Source organism: Pogoniulus pusillus, chromosome Z, assembly GCF_015220805.1.
Source record: "Pogoniulus pusillus isolate bPogPus1 chromosome Z, bPogPus1.pri, whole genome shotgun sequence".
Lineage (NCBI taxonomy): Eukaryota > Metazoa > Chordata > Aves > Piciformes > Lybiidae > Pogoniulus > Pogoniulus pusillus.
The window spans coordinates 14,948,680-14,972,428 of record NC_087309.1 but is presented as its reverse complement, the minus strand read 5'-3'; the positions used below and the strand labels follow the sequence as shown (position 1 = coordinate 14,972,428).

General features: G+C 39.7%; 1 protein-coding gene across 3 annotated transcripts in view; it reads right to left on the bottom strand.

The window, feature by feature from the left end:
* UBAP2 (ubiquitin associated protein 2) overlaps nt 1-23,749 on the bottom strand; it is a 148,787-nt gene that overhangs the window by 104,470 nt on the left and 20,568 nt on the right. For all 3 annotated transcript variants that reach the window (XM_064140700.1, XM_064140701.1, XM_064140702.1), the window contains exons 2-6: nt 15,854-15,993; nt 9,246-9,323; nt 7,561-7,671; nt 3,956-4,109; nt 2,364-2,441 (exon numbers count right to left, since the gene is read on the bottom strand). In XM_064140700.1, coding sequence (XP_063996770.1) covers nt 2,364-2,441; nt 3,956-4,109; nt 7,561-7,671; nt 9,246-9,323; nt 15,854-15,952 — 520 coding nt within the window. In that variant the 5' untranslated portion in view covers nt 15,953-15,993. The remainder of the gene's footprint in view (nt 1-2,363; nt 2,442-3,955; nt 4,110-7,560; nt 7,672-9,245; nt 9,324-15,853; nt 15,994-23,749) is intronic.

The following is a 23,749-nucleotide window of genomic DNA, read 5'->3' as shown; positions in this document are numbered from 1 at the left end:
AAGTCTACCCAAAAAAGTCTACCCAAAAAAGTCTACCCAAAAAAGTCTACCCAAAAAAGTCTACCCAAAAAAGTCTACCCAAAAAAGTCTACCCAAAAAAGTCTACCCAAAAAAGTCTACCCAAAAAAGTCTACCCAAAAAAGTCTACCCAAAAAAGTCTACCCAAAAAAGTCTACCCAAAAAAGTCTACCCAAAAAAGTCTACCCAAAAAAGTCTACCCAAAAAAGTCTACCCAAAAAAGTCTACCCAAAAAAGTCTACCCAAAAAAGTCTACCCAAAAAAGTCTACCCAAAAAAGTCTACCCAAAAAAGTCTACCCAAAAAAGTCTACCCAAAAAAGTCTACCCAAAAAAGTCTACCCAAAAAAGTCTACCCAAAAAAGTCTACCCAAAAAAGTCTACCCAAAAAAGTCTACCCAAAAAAGTCTACCCAAAAAAGTCTACCCAAAAAAGTCTACCCAAAAAAGTCTACCCAAAAAAGTCTACCCAAAAAAGTCTACCCAAAAAAGTCTACCCAAAAAAGTCTACCCAAAAAAGTCTACCCAAAAAAGTCTACCCAAAAAAGTCTACCCAAAAAAGTCTACCCAAAAAAGTCTACCCAAAAAAGTCTACCCAAAAAAGTCTACCCAAAAAAGTCTACCCAAAAAAGTCTACCCAAAAAAGTCTACCCAAAAAAGTCTACCCAAAAAAGTCTACCCAAAAAAGTCTACCCAAAAAAGTCTACCCAAAAAAGTCTACCCAAAAAAGTCTACCCAAAAAAGTCTACCCAAAAAAGTCTACCCAAAAAAGTCTACCCAAAAAAGTCTACCCAAAAAAGTCTACCCAAAAAAGTCTACCCAAAAAAGTCTACCCAAAAAAGTCTACCCAAAAAAGTCTACCCAAAAAAGTCTACCCAAAAAAGTCTACCCAAAAAAGTCTACCCAAAAAAGTCAGTCTACCCAAAAAAGTCAGTCTACCCAAAAAAGTCAGTCTACCCAAAAAAGTCAGTCTACCCAAAAAAGTCAGTCTACCCAAAAAAGTCAGTCTACCCAAAAAAGTCAGTCTACCCAAAAAAGTCAGTCTACCCAAAAAAGTCAGTCTACCCAAAAAAGTCAGTCTACCCAAAAAAGTCAGTCTACCCAAAAAAGTCAGTCTACCCAAAAAAGTCAGTCTACCCAAAAAAGTCAGTCTACCCAAAAAAGTCAGTCTACCCAAAAAAGTCAGTCTACCCAAAAAAGTCAGTCTACCCAAAAAAGTCAGTCTACCCAAAAAAGTCAGTCTACCCAAAAAAGTCAGTCTACCCAAAAAAGTCAGTCTACCCAAAAAAGTCAGTCTACCCAAAAAAGTCAGTCTACCCAAAAAAGTCAGTCTACCCAAAAAAGTCAGTCTACCCAAAAAAGTCAGTCTACCCAAAAAAGTCAGTCTACCCAAAAAAGTCAGTCTACCCAAAAAAGTCAGTCTACCCAAAAAAGTCAGTCTACCCAAAAAAGTCAGTCTACCCAAAAAAGTCAGTCTACCCAAAAAAGTCAGTCTACCCAAAAAAGTCAGTCTACCCAAAAAAGTCAGTCTACCCAAAAAAGTCAGTCTACCCAAAAAAGTCAGTCTACCCAAAAAAGTCAGTCTACCCAAAAAAGTCAGTCTACCCAAAAAAGTCAGTCTACCCAAAAAAGTCAGTCTACCCAAAAAAGTCAGTCTACCCAAAAAAGTCAGTCTACCCAAAAAAGTCAGTCTACCCAAAAAAGTCAGTCTACCCAAAAAAGTCAGTCTACCCAAAAAAGTCAGTCTACCCAAAAAAGTCAGTCTACCCAAAAAAGTCAGTCTACCCAAAAAAGTCAGTCTACCCAAAAAAGTCAGTCTACCCAAAAAAGTCAGTCTACCCCAAAAAGTCAGTCTACCCAAAAAGTCAGTCTACCCAAAAAGCTTGTACTTTCTCTGGCTACCAAAACCAGGAGACAAGCCTTACAACTAGATCCACCCCAAAGAAATAGCTTAAATACACACCAAATCCCTCTCTGATTCCTACAGATGGAATCCTGTATTCTCCTGCTGCCAGTGTACATCTGAGGAACTCGATGCATTCCTACTCACAAGAGGCTATCATGAGTCAATGTGGAAAAGAGCTCTCCATATACAGAACACATCAGCCTGCTACTCAGGAAATTGCCATAAAGGCAGGTTGCGTTAATTCCTCTAAGTTGTTCTGAGACTAAGACAAGCTATGGCGTAACAGAGGGAAATGTACCTAAATTAAAGGTGGCCAAAGTGCTTATGGAATCAAAGGACAACCAACAAATGCTCAAAAAGAAGTGTCAAAAGAAATATATGGGAGAGTTCCGTTTCAGGACAGGAAATCAGTGCCCACCCCACACCAACGTCACCACCTCACCTCTCCCACGGCCACGTTTCCCACGGTCTGAAGGCCTGTCTCCTTGATTGTTGTCCACTCCATTCTCTTCAGCTCTAACTGTGGAGAAATGACAGCTTAAGAGAAGATTTAGAGACATGAGGCAACACAGCCACCTGCTTAAACTCAATTGCAAAAGAAAAGGCAAGATTTTAAAGTTGGCTGGCGAACAGATCTCAGTCACTCCTCTTCTCTGCAAGTTGTTTTCTTCACAGTGGACAATCAGGAAGCAAAATATCTAATGAGGGAAATGTTCTTTGGCAGACACTTTTTTTTAGGGTGGAGGGTTAGGAAGAAGGAAGTGCAATGTTTTGCAGTCTACACTATTAAATTAATTATAGTCTCGCCTCTTTAACAACGTAGGAAATACAGCTTCCTTGATAATGCGCTGGGTGACAACAGCGGAAGAATAAAGGATAATATCAAGCAGAATTCTTTTCTTGTCAACCCATACCACATCACTCTACAACCATGGAAGCATAAATGAACTCCTCTCTGTAGTTAAATTAGAGAGATAACAACCAGGTGAAGGTGAAACATTAGAAAAGCACTGCTATTTAATTACTGGCTATTTAGTCTCATTTTAACTGCGAAAACTCCCAAGAAGGTACTCTGGAAGATGGCTGCCTCTGAAGGAATTTTTTTTAATTTTAATTTACAGAGACAACAGTGGCAAAAATTTTCAGCCCTTACTCATATAAAATTGATCCATTTTCAATTTGTTACAAAAACAATTGCAAGTTTTACAAATTTTTTTTTCCTATCTTAACATTACAATTGACAATGTCTTTATTGGCACAACGTTTGAATATACTCCAATAATGAATAAGAAGACTTAAATAATTTTGTAAATATTGTTTCTGCCTTTCAGTGGTAAGCTGAACTTATTATTTTCATTCTGGTTTCTCTTCTCATCAGTGCTGTGAATGGTCCTTGCAGGCATTGATACTGATGACAAAATAAAAAAGGAAAAAATCGAACCTTTATCCAATGGTGATCTAATGTGACTCGAGGTAAAACCACGTTTGCTTTTGTACAATGTGTCACTGCACCTCTATACCTTGTAGCAACTTTTCAAGTGTTTCAACTCAAAACATTTCCTCCGTTGCAGAAACTCACCTCATGTGAGTAATACATACTAGAGACCAATAATCATCCCAGTTTTTTCATTCCTCTTATGAGATGAGAACATCTTCAGGTTCTCCCATTCATAAAAGGAGAGGGAGTCAAAGCTAGATTATTTTTTCATTAAAAGAAACAACAGCTGTACAGCAACATACTTGCTCTGAAGCAGTCTTACAAAGAGTCAGTTCTAAAGTTTAAAAAACAGGAATTTGCAGAAGACCAATTTAACAAAAAAGGACAATTAAATCTAGTGTCCCTGAACAAGCACACACACTCCAAACCCAAGCCACATAGACAGATGAAGCATATCTGCCACACAAAAGTTAGGACTCCTTTAGTGCTGAGCTACAGCAGCTTGGAGGGATTTCACTAAGCATTTCGTCTCAACTCTGACCATTTCATTTGCAAGAAAAGTGTCTGAATCTTTGAAAATGAACCCCTATACATACACTCTCGTCCACGGCTGCCTCCTCTTCCACGTCTGTTGGAAATTCCTCGTCCACGACTCACTTCTCTGTCCCCTCGTTTGTCTCTGCTCTCTTTGTTTTCTGATCCTTCCTTTCCAAGGCTTTTCTTCTTTCCCCCTACAGTCTCCCAAGAAGTCTATTTGGGTAGAATAGAATTAGATACAAAAGCTGTAATCAAAGAGAAATCTCTCAGTGCATACTTCCACTTCACACCCCTCTAGACCATGGAAAAAAATCCAGGTATTTGCAAAATGTCATATATGTAATACCTTGCAGACTATACTGATGCAAATGGGAAAGAGACTAGACTTTTGCAAAGAGGTGAGAAAGAAATAAGCTTTAGGAGTCCAACTGCCTTATGTTAGCATCCCTAATATTTCTGGCTACAATGGACTGCTACCAGCTCAAAGAAGCCTAGTGAAGAAAAACTGCAAAGCAACCAACAGTTTCCCTCTCAACTACATCCTAGCAAGGGAGTAGGCACTGGCATGTCTTTTTCTCCCAAGGAAATGAAATAATGCTTATAAGCATCACTGAACACACAAATGAACTGGTGAAGTAGCGTGAGAACAATAAGCAGGGAAAATTAGGCCCATGACAAGGCAGACAATGCACTCTATGGCTTGTAAGACACAGCAAAACACTGGAAAAAAAACATGTCAAAAGAAAGGGACCGAAATCCAAAGTTTGGTTTCAGCTTTAATATTAAACATAATCTTTAAAATAAATTCAGGGATAGTATTGGCTGGGATAGTATAGGAATCTATAGGCTCTATCTGTAGAAACTGAATATAAATTTACTAACACACTTGTAAGAATAGCAAAACACCTCATATTATTATGCAATTGTATGGCTCAGCTATTGAGCCATAGTGGCAAAGTAAAAAAGAAAAGTATTGCTTGCAAACTACTAGGAGAGCACATAAGTTCCTAGCGATGAGGACAAACATATGCACCTAGGTAAGGTATATATGTAGGAAAATCATGCATGCAACTAAAGTGCAATCAACACTAGCGAAGCACTAAAGGTGGGACATCTAACAGGCAACATGAAACAAAAAAGCCATTAGTATTTTCAGATCCTGTCTTCCCTCTCCTCGGTACAGACAATTCAGAAACCTCCAAGAGACAAGAAATGTCCAGCTAGTCCAAGTTGCCTAGAATCAAGGAAATCAATGCTATTGTGAAAGTAACTAAGAAAGCAGTTTCAGTCTATCCTTTGACAGAATAAGTACTAAGAAAATGGCTACTCATTCAGCCTCTCACATGGCATGGATGAGAAAAAAACAGTTTAATCTTCAGTATAGAAGGTTTGCACTGCCATAAGCCATCACAGGTTAGACGAAGACAGCACAGATGAGAGGTTTTTTTTTGCAATGGAAAGATGTCTTCTCCAGTAACTATTAAATTGTTTTGTATGCTGTAGCCTGTGTAACTGCATTACCCTAAAACTAAAACACTCCTAGGGCTTTAGAGATGCTTCACAGGAGGAAAAATAACTGCACCAACAACTGAAGAATCAAGTCTACATAGTTCAGAATCCACTACTATTCCATTGATGTGCACAGTGACAAAAGGCTTTTGACCATTTTAAGATGCACCGAAACCTGGACAATCCTGTGAATCTCGGGTGGAAGCATCTTCTCCTTACTAATAAGTGATACTGTGATACTGTTTTACATGCCTTGGGAAGGATCAATAAAAGGATGACTATGAAAGCACTCCATTTCCATCATTTACCATAACACAATTTTGTCCTGTAATATAGAGGAGCATGCTACCTCTAGTCATAGGATTCCACCACAGACTGCTGAAGCTGTCTGCTTTCATAAGAGAGCTAACCAATTACAATTTCAGCTGACAAAGCCTGAGGCAACCCAAATAACAGTGGTGGGCCTGACCTTCAAAAATATCTAACAGAAGTCTTACTGGATGAGGGAAAAAAGAATAATCTGAAAGGCCCCCTTTGTTTTCTCTTCGAATGTTTAGGAAGTAAAACTTAAGATGGGTACTACAGCTGTAGGAACTTAAATTAGCTGAAGTCCTTAAAATATCACAGCATTGAAAAAATAAAAAGAAAAACATAAAATAGACAAGGCTGGCAAAGTACCAAAAATACAATGAACAGACATTCTAACTATCACATCTTGCTCTTTTAATTCCTCCAACTGGATATACAAAATGATTTAAAAAATGAGTTTCTCCTGCATCAAAGCAAAGCAAGACTGTAAAAGATTTGGGAATCTGCATTCACTACTAGCATTATCACTACTTCCAATCTTCCATCACATTCACAGAGCCTTCTGGAGTATAATGGCCTTAAAATAAACTCAGTTCCAGGTCCACAAACTTCTAAAAGTAATTAAGTAAATCTTCACACCTTTCAATTAACATTCCTTCCTCCTTGAGCCCTTCAAGTTCTCTGTACTTTCTAGGTTGTATTTTTTTCTATAGAGACCCACAGGCTCCAAGTAACTTATCAAAAGAGTCAAATATATGTTGCTTCTAATCGGTAAATAACTTCAGAAAGTTTGTCCCACATCATAAGCACTTACAATTTTGCTTAAATATGAAAGCATTTAACATTCTCTGTCAATAAGAAAAATATTTTCAACTACAAAATGGCAAATATAGGAAGTACAAAGGAACACAGAATCATCACATAGCCAAAACATCCCTCTTCTACTTCCAACTTGCCAGCTCATTCAGTATTATACACACTACTGTTTCAGATGACCTCCACTCTGATATATGAAAAGGGGATAGAAAAGTCCCCTCAGCCAGAGTCCACATCCTGACAGATCATAGGAAAAACTGAATGTTCAGCATTAAGAAAGGAAGTTCAGGTTTCTTCCCCAATTCAAGTAAGATGTAATCTAGTTTACCGAGTCAGGTAAACTTTAAGGAGTCCTTCCAACAATTTGAAACACAGCAAGAAATACTTTTCTGATATCTTTTGGGATAAAACTGTTCTGTGAAACATTCTAACAAGACTATTTATTGTTATAAACACATTGTTTTGTCCCCTCTGCTTTTCAACGAAGCCATAAAAATAAGCAACACAATGAAAGGATCAACGACTTGGTATGTCTTCTTCTGCCACTAGTAGTGTTGGTAATGCAACTTTCGGATGCTGAAACCTCCTCCAATTCCAATACTGGGAATGCACACTAACAGAAGTTGCACAGCTTTAAAAATCTGTCTGCTCCTAAGGCTTGTAAAAATGACAGTGCTTTTGGCAAATACTCCGAGGCCTCAGGCTGTGGAGTTGCTACAGAACAGCAAAAAGCAGGTCCCTGTCTAACACAGCACTGAGTTTTGTTGCAGTTAAAATTACTGCATGTAAATAAAAGCTGGAGGACTCTCCTAGAGAGCAGCTGAATATCCACAATATTCTAAAGGTTCAGCCTACTTTAAAACATTCATGTATCAGAGAAGTTGCCTGGTTCCCTATTTCCTTCAAAAGACTTTGAATGGAGACATAGAAATGGAAAGCTTCTGAACTACAAACTCCCCAGTCACTTTTCTAAGAGGTAGATATATATGGCAAACAGAAAGAGCAGTTTAACATCAAAATAAAACTTTACCGTGTCTGAACTTCCCTCCAGAAGTATGTTGATTGCTCTGTTCACATCCCCATTACAATCGTGTAGTGCCACAATGCATTCATCCTGGTTTTTCCCCGTCACCTCCATAAGCTGGCAGTAAAAATCAGACATGTTAAAATATCTGCATTATCATCAAAACAAAGAGTTAGTAGATTCCATAGAAGTACACAGCTGCTCTATCAGAGCAAACTTAAATCCTTGCTAAAGGTATCTGCATTTTACCAATCTGCTTGGGATTCAGGAAAGACACAGGATGAAACACAGAAAACATTCCTTCACATTCTTTTTTCTCTTTCTATGCTTGCAGCAAATGCTGTCACCTCAGACACAACAGTGTATGAGGATCAAGATGTAGAATACCAGGACAGTTCCACTACCATCCTCTCTGCTATGGCAGATGTCTGCAGGAAAGACTAGATACACCTAGAAAAAACTTCCAGGGGAAAAAAAGTTTAAATTTGCTTTTCAGCCAGACCAGCCCCCTCAATCCACTTCAGCATAAGGCCACACAAAAGACATAAGCCATAGCTGCTTAAGGAAACCCAGCACTGAATTACACTTTGTGGATCTGGTGTACACATCTTGAGGTGGGTACAATGCAAGTAATCACAGTGTGACACAAGACATACAGTAGCTTCACCCATAGAAAATGAACTACAAGAGATAGAAACACATATGCACTACGTATGATATGGGGGATCTCCTACAGAGAAGTGGGTTTTTTTATCCCCACCAGCAGAGCTACAGGCACTATTAATGGGGGGTCCTTTGACTTCAGGAATTACAAGACTTCACTTGTGGCACAGCAACAGAACAAGTTTATTACAAGAATGACAAAAAACACTTAATGCTCCAGAGGAGGTTGGAGGTTTTACAAAGAAAAATAAATCAAGATATCTGCTCCTCTATTGCTTTAATGCCTTCATGCTAATTCTTCTCTCCTTCTGAGTGTAGTCCTAGGTTCTTCATGAGTCACGATGTGTTCACTAGAACAAAATCACTGATAGCCACAGCAGAACAGGGATCTGGTTTCTCAGTGCTGCTTGAATTGGTTATACTTAAGTAACAGAAGCTTAAGCTTCTACATCCAAAACTCAGTGCAATAAGGAAAATGGGATGAGATTTCATTTTCACAGTGTAATTCTAGCATTTCAATGCATACACAGGTCTAGTTTGGCGTTTGTTTTTTTTTAATGACATTTAAACTCACTTTTAAGCCATTAGATTTTTTACTTCTCCTGAAAAAAAAAAATAAAAACAACCAAGATAATAGCAAACTCAGTTTACACAGGTGACATTTTTCCCATATGCAAGTACGTGTGGACAAACTAAAGGTACTCTTTATTCTGACAATCATTAAACATCAAGATCATACTCAAGAGATACAGCCCAGAAGAGATGTAAGCACAGAGGAATTTGGAATTAAAAGGTCTGTCAACACAGGAAAATACATTGATGCAACCATACAGGCAGAGCTATATTACAACAAAATATTTTGAAAACAGACTTGATGGTACAATAACCACACCTTTTCATCATTAAACTTAGGTCCTTCTGATAAAGGTTTCATCTAAACAAAAAAAAAAAAAGGTCTAGCTCCAAAAATGAGTCATCTTTGGAAAAATTTATTGCAGGACATGAAAACTGTACTGTAAGAAACATACTTGCTTAACTTTATCTTCAAAATCTGCATCATTCTTATCATAGATCATCTGAGCGAGGCGAATCTGTTCTGCTGTTGCCTGAAAAACACAAACATCCAAAAAAATACATGCAAGGTAAGCATGTAATTTTTTCAAAATTATCTCCTAGTGTCACTGTATTTATTTTCCTCCAAATCCTCCAAAGTAATATATGCAAAAAGAATAAGAGATGCTACTGAGACAGCGTTAACATATCCTCCATGTCCATTTTATGGTTAAAAATTTAGCCGTGACAGAACTGATTTCAACACTTTCTAATGAGTCTGAGCCACAGTTAAAGGCCATTAAATAGGCAAGACAATCACCTAATGAATTTGGCAGAGAAGCCTACACTTTGACATTACTATTTTTACATTTATCTATTATCTACCATTCTTAAACTGACAATAGTATTGCTTAATTACTCACATCTGATGGTTTCAGCTCACACGATCTTTCCAACTTCCTCGACAACAACCTGACTGCAGTTTGATATGCGCTTAAAAAGTGACCTAGTGGTGCTTTAAATTTTTGCCCATGAACAGCTGCACTTATTTTCTTTATAAGCAAACACTGGTCTCTGAAAACTGTTAAAGGATCTTGCTATTAATGAAGTATTCAGTGTTTCTGTAATATTTCTGGACCACAAATTCATTCTGGCCAACTTCTCCAAAGGCTGAAAGAGTAAAACAGGTGGATGCAACAAAATGCCACAAATGATGCAGCCACAGCCTATTAAGAGAGAGCATCTCAAGAATACTAATGCTGCATCACATAGGGCACTCTTCATAGGGTGGAACTTGGAGCCTGCTTGAACTGCATTCTCATAAAAAATACCAAAGATAACACTACGCTACATGGACCTAATTTTATTTCTGCTTAAATAGAAGAGACTTCTTCTCATGCCAGAGAAGATGGATACTGCATAGGGAACTAGGATCCAAAATTCAAGCTGATCGGCTGTGGAAGACTTCTTCACTGAGATATGGACATCCCCATGCACTGAATTTGACAGAAAAGATTCGTCCTAGGCAGCTGGTAGATTCCCACCTTTTGAAGTCTCACTTCAAAGGCTGCCCACATGAAATTCTGTGCTTCATGAGTTCAGTCTGTATTAGCCTTACATTGCATCACTTTTGGACTTCATCACAAATACAAGCTCTAGAGGTTGCCAAGTATGAATGCTGACAAGAGTCTAAAAATTACTCCACCATACACCACCAGCTGCTTATTCTCTGAAAAGCCACTGCAGCTGTCCAAGTTCCTTGAGGGAATCGACATCTGCTGTGCTCAGAGGTGATGTTCCAGGACAACTAGTGTTTTTCTAAGGAGTTCACCACTACACGTTTTCAAAGCATCATGCTGACAGCTCCATATGTCACTCAGTAACAGAGAGTCTGTTCTATAGCAGCCCTGGTGCCACCTTCCACACAAGCCTCCCAATTAGTGCAGTGTTCTATGTGAAGGAGTTAGCACTTGGTGCCTGCTGAGAGCTTAGCAGAGAGCAAAACCAAGTTTCTGGAATTTAGTTGATCCATTTTCTTGCTCTGACTTCAGCCTCATCAGGTACAACACAACTTCTAAACAGGAGAAGATATTTTGTTTAAGATATCCAGAGTAAAAGTATTTAGACAATATAACTTCTGTAGATGTATGATGGCATATTTGACCAGAAACGGGAAGCTGCCAAGATACCTTTTTTCCCATAAATCCACCTTTTTTTTCAAGTCTGTGCTCCAGAACAAACACATACTAATTTTATAACAATATCAAGTGTGGGACAGTATCTTCAGTTCTCCTGTGTAAGCAAAGAGCTTAGAAACAAGTAGGTGTACCATCATCAATAGTTATACCAGTGGATTACATCCAGATGGAACTAGAGACTCAGAAGTAAAAAAAAATAACAAGAATCCCTACTTGCTTACCATACAAACACCAAATCAGTGTCAAAATGGGTTGTGTTTTTTTTCCTAGAAAGTGGTGGTTCTCTACAGGACCATGGTTACAAGTAATACTGTATTATCCTATAAAAGACTTTTAATTGCAACTAAGAAAACAGCAGCATCTTAAGACAGCTAAAATATTATTCAAGTTTACAAGATATGGTATTTTGCAGCATAACAGAGATAAGGAAATTCTTAACTTTGAATTACCAGACAACAGAAGTACATAAAGCAAAATTAAGTGACAGTAATAGACACAAATCTTACAGTAAAAATGTGTATTTATTATTCAGAGGCAATGCAAAAGAACCCTGCTGTTATTTCTTAAATAACTTGAATGATGGTGAACATGACTGTGCTAGTTAGAAGCAAGCTGGAATGTTTTGGTAAAAGAATTTGATAACAGGCAGTGAAATGAAAACAATTGATGTCAGCTTCTCTCACAGTCTCGCTGAGAGCTCTGGGAAGAAGTAAACATACTCCATTTTGTCTTTTTCTTCTGCCTTTGCCTTCAGATCTAGTCACATCTCATTATAACCTTGCTCCCTAACCTCTTGGCTGCACCTCTCTTCTTCCTGAGAACTAGGGTAAGGCTGAGAGGGCCGGAGGAGGTGTTGGGGTGGTTTTGAGAGCTCCTCCTGGGGACTCAGGTTTCTGGGAGGGGAGTTGTGCTTTTGTGTTGTTTATCCTTTGTATATTTCTGTATATAATTGTATATAACTGTATATATTGTAAATAGCTGCTAGTAAATTCTGCTAGCTGTAAATAAATTGCTTCATCTATATTCCCAGGGTCCGTCTGAGTTAGCTGGAGCAAATACAAAGTGTGGGGGGGGCGGGTAAGAGCCCAAACCATCACAATGACACTATGACAAATCTTCATTTAGGATGATGACATTACCCTACATTCAGAAAAATTAATAATCAGTAGCTAAACAGTAAAATCACACACACCTCTGTTGATCTGCAAACCTCACTAAACAGAAGATCCCATTCAATATCTACACAATTAAAAAAAAAATATGGTGCACTAAACCATAATTGATGTATATTAAATAACCATCTTCTCCACTGAACTGACCAAGTCAGTGTCTATTAGGTAAGAAGTAATGCAAAAAGGTCTGTAAAGCTTAATGTTTAAAATCACTAGGCTTTGAAGGTGCTCCTCCAGCGATATTTTGTGCAGTCTCCCACTGAGAGCATGTTCCATCAGAGGAGATGCTCAGGGCCAGAGATCTCATAACCTCTAATCCATGACTGTGTTCATTATAAAAATTTTACTTCCTTTGAACAGCTGGAATTTCCAGTGTTCCAATTTGTGCCACCATGTCTCTGAGAAGAGATGGGCTTCACCTTTTCTATACCACTTAATGAGGTATTTGAAGAAAAGATATGACCTTGATTTTTTAAGGCTGAACAATTCCAATTCCCCCAGGCACCTCTCATTTATCCTGTGACCCTGCCTCTCAACCACCTTTGCAGCTCTTCACTGGACATGGTCTACCTGTCAACATCTGTCCCGTGCACAGCGTACATCAAAATAGAGGAATCCACCACTTCTGTCACCACTTCTGTCACTCTGCTTGCTATATTCCTGCAGCCTTATCTGCTATAAAATAAAACCAAATTCAACTTCATTTCTTAAAAGTAACTTTCTAAATCTACACATTAGCATGAATCACCACTATGCAAAGCAGTGCAACAAGTGATAGCAAGGACAATAATTGATCTAGTTTGGTAGCACCACCAAAGTTCAGTTGGCCTATGCCCTGTAGCTAAACTACTTTCACAAAGAAGGAAGACAGGTTATTGCTGTAGGTGACTCACTTCTGAAGGCTTTGTATGAAGATCAGATCCACTTCCAAGGGAAGTTCGCTGCCTCCTTGGAGCCTAGGTTAAAGATGTGAAAACTTTCTACCCTGGTAGAGACCTCATTATTATCACTTACTGATTTTCCAGCTAGGAAGCAATGAAGTTGCAACAAGAAATGTGAGGGCGAACAAGAGAAATTTAAGGGCCTTGTCATGACAGGTTAAGGGACCAGGAGCACAAACAGTGTTTCCCTCTATCTCTCCGTTTGAAGAGAACAATGAGGGAAGAAACAGGAAGTGCCAAGAGATCAATGACTTGCTCCAAGACTGGTATCACTGGCAGGACTCAGGGCTTTTTTTTGATCATAGACAGGTTTGCACAATACTAGGGTAGCTGGTGACAGACAAGAGTAGTCCTACCACAAGATAAAAAAAAATCTTAGCATAGAAGTTGAGAGCTCATTGAAATAACTTTATAGCATGAAGCGAAAGAGATTAAGCCAGGCTCACTGCAGGTAAGTGTAGGAGCAGCACATCCATCCTTGAGGGACTACATGCTAGCAAGGTGCTTCGGATTGCCATTCCAGCTGAGGTAGGGGCTGGAGTGGCATGCAACAGTAAAGACACAACAGATATTCATGGGCTAGAAATAATGGAAGCACCTGGGAATACTGAGGTAGCAAATAGGACATCCACTCTCAAAAAGGTTATGATACTGCCTTTATCCCAGCTGCATTGAAAGTACACCAACCAGTGCATGGAACATGGACAATAAACACTACCTGATAGCCACTGTGCAACAGGAAAACTGATACAGCGTCCATTATAGAAACGTGGCAGGAGGACTCATGCAAGTGGAGTGCTGCACTGAATAGCTAAAAACTCCAGAAGGGATGCATCAGGAAGGACAGGCAGTGAAGTGCCTCCAGGTGGTGTTTGACTGTCTTGAGCTTAAGGATGGTGATGACAGGATTGAGTGTTTATAGGAAAAAAACAGGGGAAAGCCAACAGGGCAGATATCATGGTAGGAGTCTGACACAGACCACCCATGAAAAGGCAGAATTTTCAGTTCTTGGGGAAGTAAGAAAGTGGGTTAGTAGAACTGCCAACTTGGGACTTCCAGAGGACTAACTTTCACAGTATCACAGTATCATCAGCGTTGGAAGAGACCTCATAGACCATCAAGTCCAACCCTCTACCACAGAGCTCAAGGCTAGACCATGGCACCAAGTGCCACGTCCAACTCTGCCTTGAACAGCCCCAGGGACGGCGACTCCACCACCTCCCCGGGCAGCCCACTCCAGTGTCCAATGACTCTCTCAGTGAAGAACTTTCTCCTCACCTCCAGCCTAAATTTCCCCTGGCGCAGCTTGAGGCTGTGTCCTCTCGTTCTGGTGCTGGCCACCTGAGAGAAGAGAGCAACCTCCTCCTGGCCACAACCACCCCTCAGGTAGTTGTAGACAGCAATAAGATCACCCCTGAGCCTCCTCTTCTCCAGGCTAAACAATCCCAGCTCCCTCAGCCTCTCCTCATAGGACTGTGCTCAAAGCCTCTCACCAGCCTCATCGCCCTTCTCTGGACATGCTCGAGCATCTCAATGTCCCTCCTAAACTGGGGGGCCCAGAACTGAACACAGTACTCAAGGTGTGGTCTAACCAGTGCAGAGTACAGGGGCAGAATGACCTCCCTGCTCCTGCTGACCTTCTTTGACCTTCTGAGGAGAATGGTTGACAGAGTCTGTTGGGAGGCAGTCCTGAAGGGCCAAGAATTCCAGAAAGACTGGATGTTCTTCAAGAAGGAAGTCTTAAAGGCATGGGAACAGGCACACCTCTGTGTGCCATAAGACAAGCCAGTAGGGAAGAAAGTCAGCTTGGCTGAAAAAGGAGCTTTTGCTGGGACTCAGGGAGAACAGGAGAATTTATGACCTATGGAGAAGGGGGACAGGTAACTTAAGAGGACTAAAGATATCATGGGGAGAAGAGAAAATTAGAAGGGCTGAAACCTAACTGGAATTGCAAGGTTCACTGTCATAAAAGACAATCTGTAAAGTTTCAATAAATACATCAGGAATAAAAGGAGGGCTAAGAAGAATTGCATGCAGGGTGAAAGTGATCATGGATGAGGAAAAGGCTGAGGTACTGAATTGCCTTTGTCTCACTCTTTAACAGTAAGACCAGCTATTCCCTGGGTATGCCTGAGCTGGACAGCAGGGACAGAGAGCAGAATGAAGCTCAATCCAAAAGAAGACACTTAGGGGGTCTCCTACACCCTACAACGCTTAGACAAGTCTATGCAGACAGATAGGATCCACATAAGGGAGCTGATCTAAGTGTTCACCAAGCCACTTTTCATTTTTTAATCAGATGTCCTGGCTGACTGAGGAGGTCCACATGGCCTGGAGATTAGTAAATGTGACGCCTACCCACAAAAAGGGTTGAATGGAAGATCTGGAGAATGACAGGACTAAAATCAGTGCTGGGAAGGTTATGAAGCTTCTCCCACCCAGTCCAATTCCTCTACTGACTAGAAATCTTCTAGCATCATGAGGTAAATATACAGAGAATTTGAAATACAGGGAGACTGAGGTCACTGGACAGAACTCCTGACACAAGCATTGAACTCCTCACTGATGGGAAATGTTGCTGAAGAACAAGAAGCTCCTTTAGATGCAAGAGTATAGGAATAATTTAATGCTGTGCTGGATTACTGAGTAATAAAAGCAACATATAAAAGTTCCTCTTCAAAATACACTACTTTTTCTCAGTTTTTACCAGCTTATGGAAGAAATGTATTCGATATTCACTCTTGACTTAAGAAAATTATATTGTATCACATACCTGTACTACTTGTTTCTGTGGTTGTGCGGGCTGTGTGGTTGAAATTTGCACTTTGTCCCGAGTGCCCCGGGTACGTTCACTGCCCACCGAAGTCATCATATACAGTATATACAAAACAAGGTATGTACAAAATAGAAAATCTGAAAGAAGAAAAAAAAAGAGAATTAGTTAAGGCAGTGTATTGATTCAATATTCAGATAATATACAAATGCAGTAGCTTGAACTCTTCCTGCCTTTACCAGAAACTCTACAGACAGACTCCTGAGAATGCAGCTTTAATATACTACTATTGGATTTATCACAGTAAAGGGGGAAGTGCAGTGGATAAAAAGTTCTTCCGCCAGCCCACTGGCATCTGTACAGATCTGTACTTCCAAATTATGTCTAAATATCTTTTTTTTCCCCAGGTATTTAATACACAGACCTTTTATCTGATAATGTGCAGGAATTTCAGCTCCAGCTGTATCAGTCTTTAAATTTCTGTAGTATCCACTGCTCAGCTCCATTACCTGCAACTTAGCCATTCTTATACCCACTCTGAGCACTAAAGCAAAGAAATCACATTCACTAACTAGGTAGTTCCTCTTTTCCCTCTTGTCAAACTGCCCTTCTGCACACACATAGAGGTCATGGCCAATGTCCATTCTACTTTTCACCTCTCACAAGATAAATGTTTTTAAATCCAGCCTCTGTAGTCAGTACTTGTGTTCTGTTCTCCCTCATATCTCACAGAAACTACTACTCTACTTTAAACATGCCTTTATTGCATGGCAACAATGAAACCCAGAAAGTTAATTCAAATCCCACAGATACATCACTGCTATCCCATTCATGGTGGTCAGCTTTCACAATTACTTATCCTCTGTCATTAAAATTACTGTGAATCAAGAAACATATTATTATCCCCGTGTTTGTACAGCACCTTATACAAGGCTAATAGATAAGATCTTAAACGATCAAAACAGTCACTCAACTGCCTGGTTGCAGTCCCCATGACACTGGAAACTGCAAATGTAGGGAACACAGGTCAACCTGCAAGTAGTGGACCTGAGCAGAAGGAGACATGCAAATAAGCAGCAAAGTTTCTACTGCAGCACCAATATATGAGTGTGCTTCATTCTGCATGCAGCTTGTCAGGGCAGGAGCTTTGGTGCAAGCTGGTTAGCACTGAGTTCAATGAAAGATAATGATCAGGTGAAAACTGAGCCAGCTGCTATTTGCAAGCTTTTACAAGTAATGGGTACTCAACAGTTAAAGCTGTAATGAGATAATTTATCTTAAACATTGATTCACAATGCTCAGATCCCCATGCAGAATTTAAAAAAAAGGCCATTCCATTATTGACTAAATCTCTTCTTCGGTTTAGAAACACATTTTAATTGGCCAGAGCTGAACCCTAACATCGAATTTCTTCATATGCTAGTAAAAGCACTCAATAAAATCTGAGAAGAAATTATATTTCCATGAACTCCTACATATTTAACTAGAAAAGTCCTGCCTTTACCAGGAACGGTCTGTAGTATGAGCTGAATCAGAACACTGTTTCTCCAGCTTTATGAATACATCCCCCAGTCTCTTAAGACACTCTGCTGTTTTCTAAGATGCAGAACACACATGTCTTGACATTCTAAAAGCTAGATACAATCAGGACAGAGATTACTCAAGCTTGTGACAACATGTTCCTTGGAAAGCAAAATACTAAGTAGATGTGGAGACACCCTGAACAGCACATTCAACCGTTATCATTGCCTATCTGGTCATGGCTGTCCACTGGTATTTTAAACACATTACAATCTTTTAGTTGAGTCTGCAGTAGAAATTGCTTTCATTCTGTGTTAAAATCTGCATTATAAGCCCTGCTGATTCAACTGAAAACATCCAAAAAAATGTTTATCTATGCTAATAATGACCTTTATGTTGTTTGATGTCTTTAACTTAACATTCAGTTCATCACAATTTGAAGCCAAAGCGATGACAACTAAAAAAAAAAAAAAAAACCAACCAATCAACCCTTGACAGAGAACACAACAGAGAGCACTATGGTCTCTGAAACACAAGCTAATAGTTTCAAATATGATTGTCTACAGTTAGCCTAGTGTGATTTAACAAAGTTGAAAAATTGCAATGCCACTCGATCTCAATTTGTTCATAATTTCTGAGTTAGCATCATGGTTATACAGATTGCAGTACCTAGGAATTACCAGATACTTCAGTGCTATTTTCTGACTTCACAAAGCTACTCAAAATACTGCAATCCATGTTTTATACATCACAGCAGCACACACACTTTAAAACAAAGCACTTCCATTTGTTCGTAAAACACATGATGAAGTATAGCCTACACTTCTGATACCCAGGCAGCTGGCACCCAAAAAGGACTGTCTTTTCCCTGTCACCTAACATGTACTTCAATATCTGTGTGTCACTGCTGTTTACGCTGTATATGTTTTTTAGATGAAAGGATATTTTAAGGAAATGTTTGAAACACTCACCAAAGGGGGGTGAAGTGTCACAGCAAGATCAGCCTGCTGGTGGGAACAGAGCCTGAGCAGCATAATGAGATCTTTACAACAAATCCTTGTCTTGCTGACTCTGCAGCTCAGGAGCAGACCAATGTGGAAACAGAACCAAAGCAGAACACCAGCAAAGGTGAGAGCTTCTTGCTGGCAGCAGTATGGACTTCAGAAAAGCATAGAAGCGCAACCTCAGCTGGACATTCCCCAACAAGCCAATGCAGACATGTTAAAATCTGTTTTCAACACAATCTAGTTGTCTTAAAAGCACAATTGGCAACTTGATGTAAGAAGAGCCTTCCAAATGAAGCTATTTTATTTCCCCTTTCTTGGCTCTCACTATCTACAGGCAGTGCCCAGACAGAGCAAGCAGCTCAGCCTCAGCATGTGTGAGGAGCAGCTGATGGGCTTCTTTCCACTGCTGACGGTGCACTGACTACGGAAACATGGCACCTCCCTGGCACAGGCATGCCTTCACTGCAGTGGGCTGAAGCTTCACACCACACCTACTCTTCTTTTAAGTACTGAAGCAGCAGGCAAAAGGGAGGCAGATTGCCACTGCCTTCACATTACCATAGTGACTATAATTTGAAATGTTAAGTGGGGTATCATTAATTAATAAGGTGAGGCAGAACAAGAACACTGCCTTGCTTGCAAAGCAGCTTCTTATTCTATCCAATTCCTCACATTAAAACCTGTTTGCCAAGCTGCTGTCATAGCAATGAGTAGGAAATCACAAACGGATAAACTTAATTTTAACTGCAGATAAACTGAGGAAAAAATTGAGACTGGGAAGCACACTTTTCATTAATATCTGTTTAATGAAGACCAAAAAACACTCAGACAAGCAGGCATTTCCATTTCCACGTTAGGGCCTGGTTCAGCACAGAAGTCATAACTAGACTAGTACCTGACCTTGTAGATATACTGTGACTCTGTAAAACAGTGGTACTTTGGAGAAACAGAAAGGACAAAATTTCCTTAAAACTTTTCTTCACTGATGTGAGCTAGTATGTCCAGAGAAGGGTTGTTCTGTACTTCAAAATAAAAAAAAATTAAAAAAAAAAAAAACTTTAAAAAAAAAAAAAAACCCAAACAAAAGGCAAAACCCAAAAACCACACCTTGATCAGAAAATCATTCACTTCAAGTATCTTTAGTTTCTCAAGGTCTAAGGAATTCAAATTTCAGCACTTTCTCATAAAAACAAATAACTAGGCTTTAAAATTTAATGCAGAAGAAGTTAGGAGGACGAGAACTCCATCTCTCTATGTTTTAGTGTTTCTTTCTGTACAGGAAGCTCAGTACAACAGTACAACAGCAGGCATTGTTGTATAATAACCTGTCACCAGACTGGTGATGAACTGTCAACAATTATTCTAGCTTCCAAAAGCAGCAGTGAAGTACTAGTATCTCAATACTTAACTTTCCTGGAGAGATGAAATCCTACACCCTCTGCACATCTCAATACTTTGTTATTCAACACATTAAGTTGGGCTCTTTCTTTGGATTTTAGAAGGTAAATAATCAAAGAGTAATTGAAAGGATATTAACACAAAAAGCAGGTTTTAAAAGCTATCATAATGCTTTCCTTGATTTTTTGTTCAATATTGACAAGATGCCTACTCCTTTTAGACTCAAAGTCAGAAAACAGAGAATACAAATTGACTTGACATGGTTGTAAGCCCCAAAAGACTCAGCAAATCTACCCCTGAACTTCCAGAGAGACCATATACAGCAACATCACATAACTTCCTAAGTAAATATTCAAATCCATCAGTTGAACAAAACTTTTACAGTGTCAATTCCTTTCCTGAGGCAGTCTCAAGGCAATTTTATTGACACTGTGAACAGTTGTGGAGAACACTGTAGAAGTTTCTGTGAACACCTTAATAGTACAAGAGCTCTTTTGTACTCTGAACACAAGGATTTCCAACAGCAATAGGACTGGGAAAAGCCTGCAGGATGCTGCCTCATCACAGCTTGACTACTGTACATGTGGAATGAGCCTGTATTTTACTGTTATGGCAGTAGTGAGACATAAGCAAGAGGAAAATGAGTGGAAGAAAAGAAAAAATAATGTTTGCAAAGCACTGATGTAATGCATTCCATTCAAGTGTTGTTGAGTAAAGTATCTCACCACCTTAATTATTACTTGAAAGGGGAAAAACCTTCGCAAGAGTCCGATGTTCCTCAGGAGCAGTACTGATTACTCAGTGTTCATACTGCCCCAAGCCAACAATATCTAACATAAGTTTATGGATCCTGGGATGCTTAATGTCTCGTCTTATCCAGTAAACAGGAAAAACACTCGTGGCCAGGAGTAGACCTACGTCACTGCCAGAATGCCACAGGAGAGAGAAATCGTACCTACCTGTATGCTCTCATGTTTTAAAAAGAAAAAAAAATAAGAATTGCTGGGAGTGGTCAGAGTACCAGCACATACAAACTAACATACACACTTACAGCTGTGTTAACAAAATAGAACAAATAAACAAGTGAAAACTTTTACAGACCTTTCTTAAAACACACAGGGTTGTTAAAGTTATTATTCTGACAAGCCAGTCTACAATTAGCTAAAAATACATCCTTATCTACAGAAATAAGTAACTTCTTAATAACAAGGAGGAAAAAAAATGTCATGTCAAGGAGTAGTATTCCTAAGCAAATGTTATCCAAAAGGAAGAAAAAGAAACATAAAAAACCTGCTAACTATACCAAATGAACGCCCAGTAAATTTGCCCTCAATTTCTTTATAAACAGTGAAACTTCAGAGGCAATAAGTGCCATTAATTGTACAGAAATTCACAAAATCCAACTTGTACCAGTATTTAAAAGAAGGGAGGGAAAAAAAGACAATTGCACTAAACTCAGACAAGCCTGGCAATATTCACACAAGCATGACAATATTCAGACTGTTGAAAACCTGGTCATCAAAATCTGCTGTGAGCAGAAGACAACATTCCTGAGTAATTCTGGACAATCAAAAGGCAGTGAATGCCCAAGAATGTTTCAAGGGCAGACAGCAGTATCTACAAAATCATCATTCCAATCTTTTGATACCCTTCTGCAAGAATACCATTTCAGATAGCAACCAGCTGAACTTTCACATAAAATAAAAAGGGCCTTGCTCCATGTCCCACATAATTAGAAGACCCAAGTCTGCAACGACCTGCAAGATGAACTGGTTATCAGCACTTATCACTGACTGTAATGAAAGTTTACCCAGATACACAGACCACTATTTTCTATCTAAGAACCATGCTCAGGGCTATCAAAACTAAATGATGTCACTAGACCATAACATAGACGGGACCACAGTTGTAGCCATGAACTAGGGAAAAGAGAGGGAAAAAAAAAGAGGAAAAAAAGTTGTATTGGTCCACAAAGAAATAGGTAGCACAGAGAAAAAAGGGAAATCTCTTGAGAAGCAGCAACCATGGGAATCCCCTGAGGAAAGGGAAGCAGCAAGTTCACTTTTGAAGTACGTTTGTCTGCAGAGAAATATCTTAAGAAAAGTTCCAGCAGCGTATCACAAATGCTAATATCTGAAGGAAAAAATTACACAGGTTGGTGGCGGAACCTCGCTTCTTGCCCTCTGACATAGAAAAGGCTTTCCTCATGTGAAACTTCTCTGAAAATTACTATAGAAGCTACTATAGTAAAAGAAATAATATATCCCCATCACAGACCATACTGTATGCTGTCTTGAACTGTCAACTGACTCAATACCTTGAGTTAGAAGCCATATGGGGAACAGGGTTCATAAGAACTGGTGTCTGCACAGCTGTGTGCACACTACCTCCTCTTGCTACAGTGGGAAAGGAATACCCCCATTTCCAAGTTCTCTGTTCTCTTATTTTCTCTGTTCTTGTATTTCTAGTCCAAGAAAAGGACTTAAGAGTGCTGATGGACAAAATCTGGACACGAGCAGACAGCGTGTACTTGCAGCCCAGAAGGTCAGTTGCATCCTGGGCTGCATCAATAGACACGTGCCCAGGAGATCAGGAGAGGTGATTCTGACACTATGCTCAGGTGAGACCTCACCTGGAGTACTGTGTCCAGCTCTTGAGCCCTCAATACAAGGACATGAAGTTGATGAAGAGGATCATGAAAATTACCAGGAGTTTGGAACACCTCTGCTATAATGACAGCCTGAAGGAGCTGGGGTTGTTCAGCCCAGAGAAGAGAAGGCTCTGGGGAAACCAAATAGCAGTCTTCCAGTAGCTGAAAGGGGGCCTACAAGCAGGATGGAGAAAAGGTCTGTAGTGATAGGACAAGGGGCAATGGCTTCAACCTAGAGAAGCACATATTTAGATTGTATGTTAGGAACAAGTTCTTCCCCAGGAGGGCAGTGAAACACTGAAACAGATTACCTGGGGAGGTGCTTGGGGCCCCACACCTGGATATATTCAAGGTGAGGCTTGACAGAGCTCTGGACAGCCTGACCTGGCTGCAGATACCCCTGCTGACTGCAGAGGGGGTTGAACTGGATGACGTTTAGAGGTTCCTTACTCTATGATTCTAAGAAGCTAAAATACTAGCCAACTGAATACACAGAATACTCACTATTTATTCCATCACCACTACATTCAGTGAAGAACCGTAGTATTGCAAGTCTCCTCTTCAGACCTGTTTCTCTGTGTTTGTCCTCCCTCAAGAGGGCAACAAAGAAAGCCAGAAAAAAGTAAAGTCCTCAGTGTTTCTCCTCCTACGGTTTCTTGAGTAGCATTCAGTTAAAGGCCACTATAATGTCTACAACTTTACCAGTCACCTCCTGCAACAGACACTCAGATTGGATTATAGACTGCATTAACTAGACTTGTAAAAAACATTACCTAGTACTTCACAAAAGGAAAGGTTTATTGCAGATGAGGGGGGAAAAAAAAAAAGAAAAGATCTAGCATTTTTTTCAGGGCTGCAAATCATTACACTCTGCAGCCAAAACAAGCACCGCCTTCCTGAAAGGGAGGACAGGTGAACAGATCGAAAAAAGCAACTAGAGTTTCAGTTCCCATTTGTGACCTCATTGTACATTCATTCAAAATTCAATCCATGGTGCAGGCATAACCCAGTTTATTTCATTAAAATCCAGGTTCAACTCACACTTAACACCACACATCTGCAAGCTGTCAGTAGAAACAGCATTTCTGCTTCCCTACTCTTCAATGACATAATCTTGTGCTTGCCTTCAAGAGTAATGACAATACAGCTGCAAAGGGTGCAAGCTCAGTGAGCTGACCCAAGAGTGAACTAAATCCTCTAAAACAAAGCAGTGAGTCAGTTCAATAAGCTTATCCGGTGGAAAACCGTGGCTATAAAACTGCTGAATCTGACATAAGAAATAGAGTAAATTCAAGAGGAAACTGTGAACTTGCATTTCAG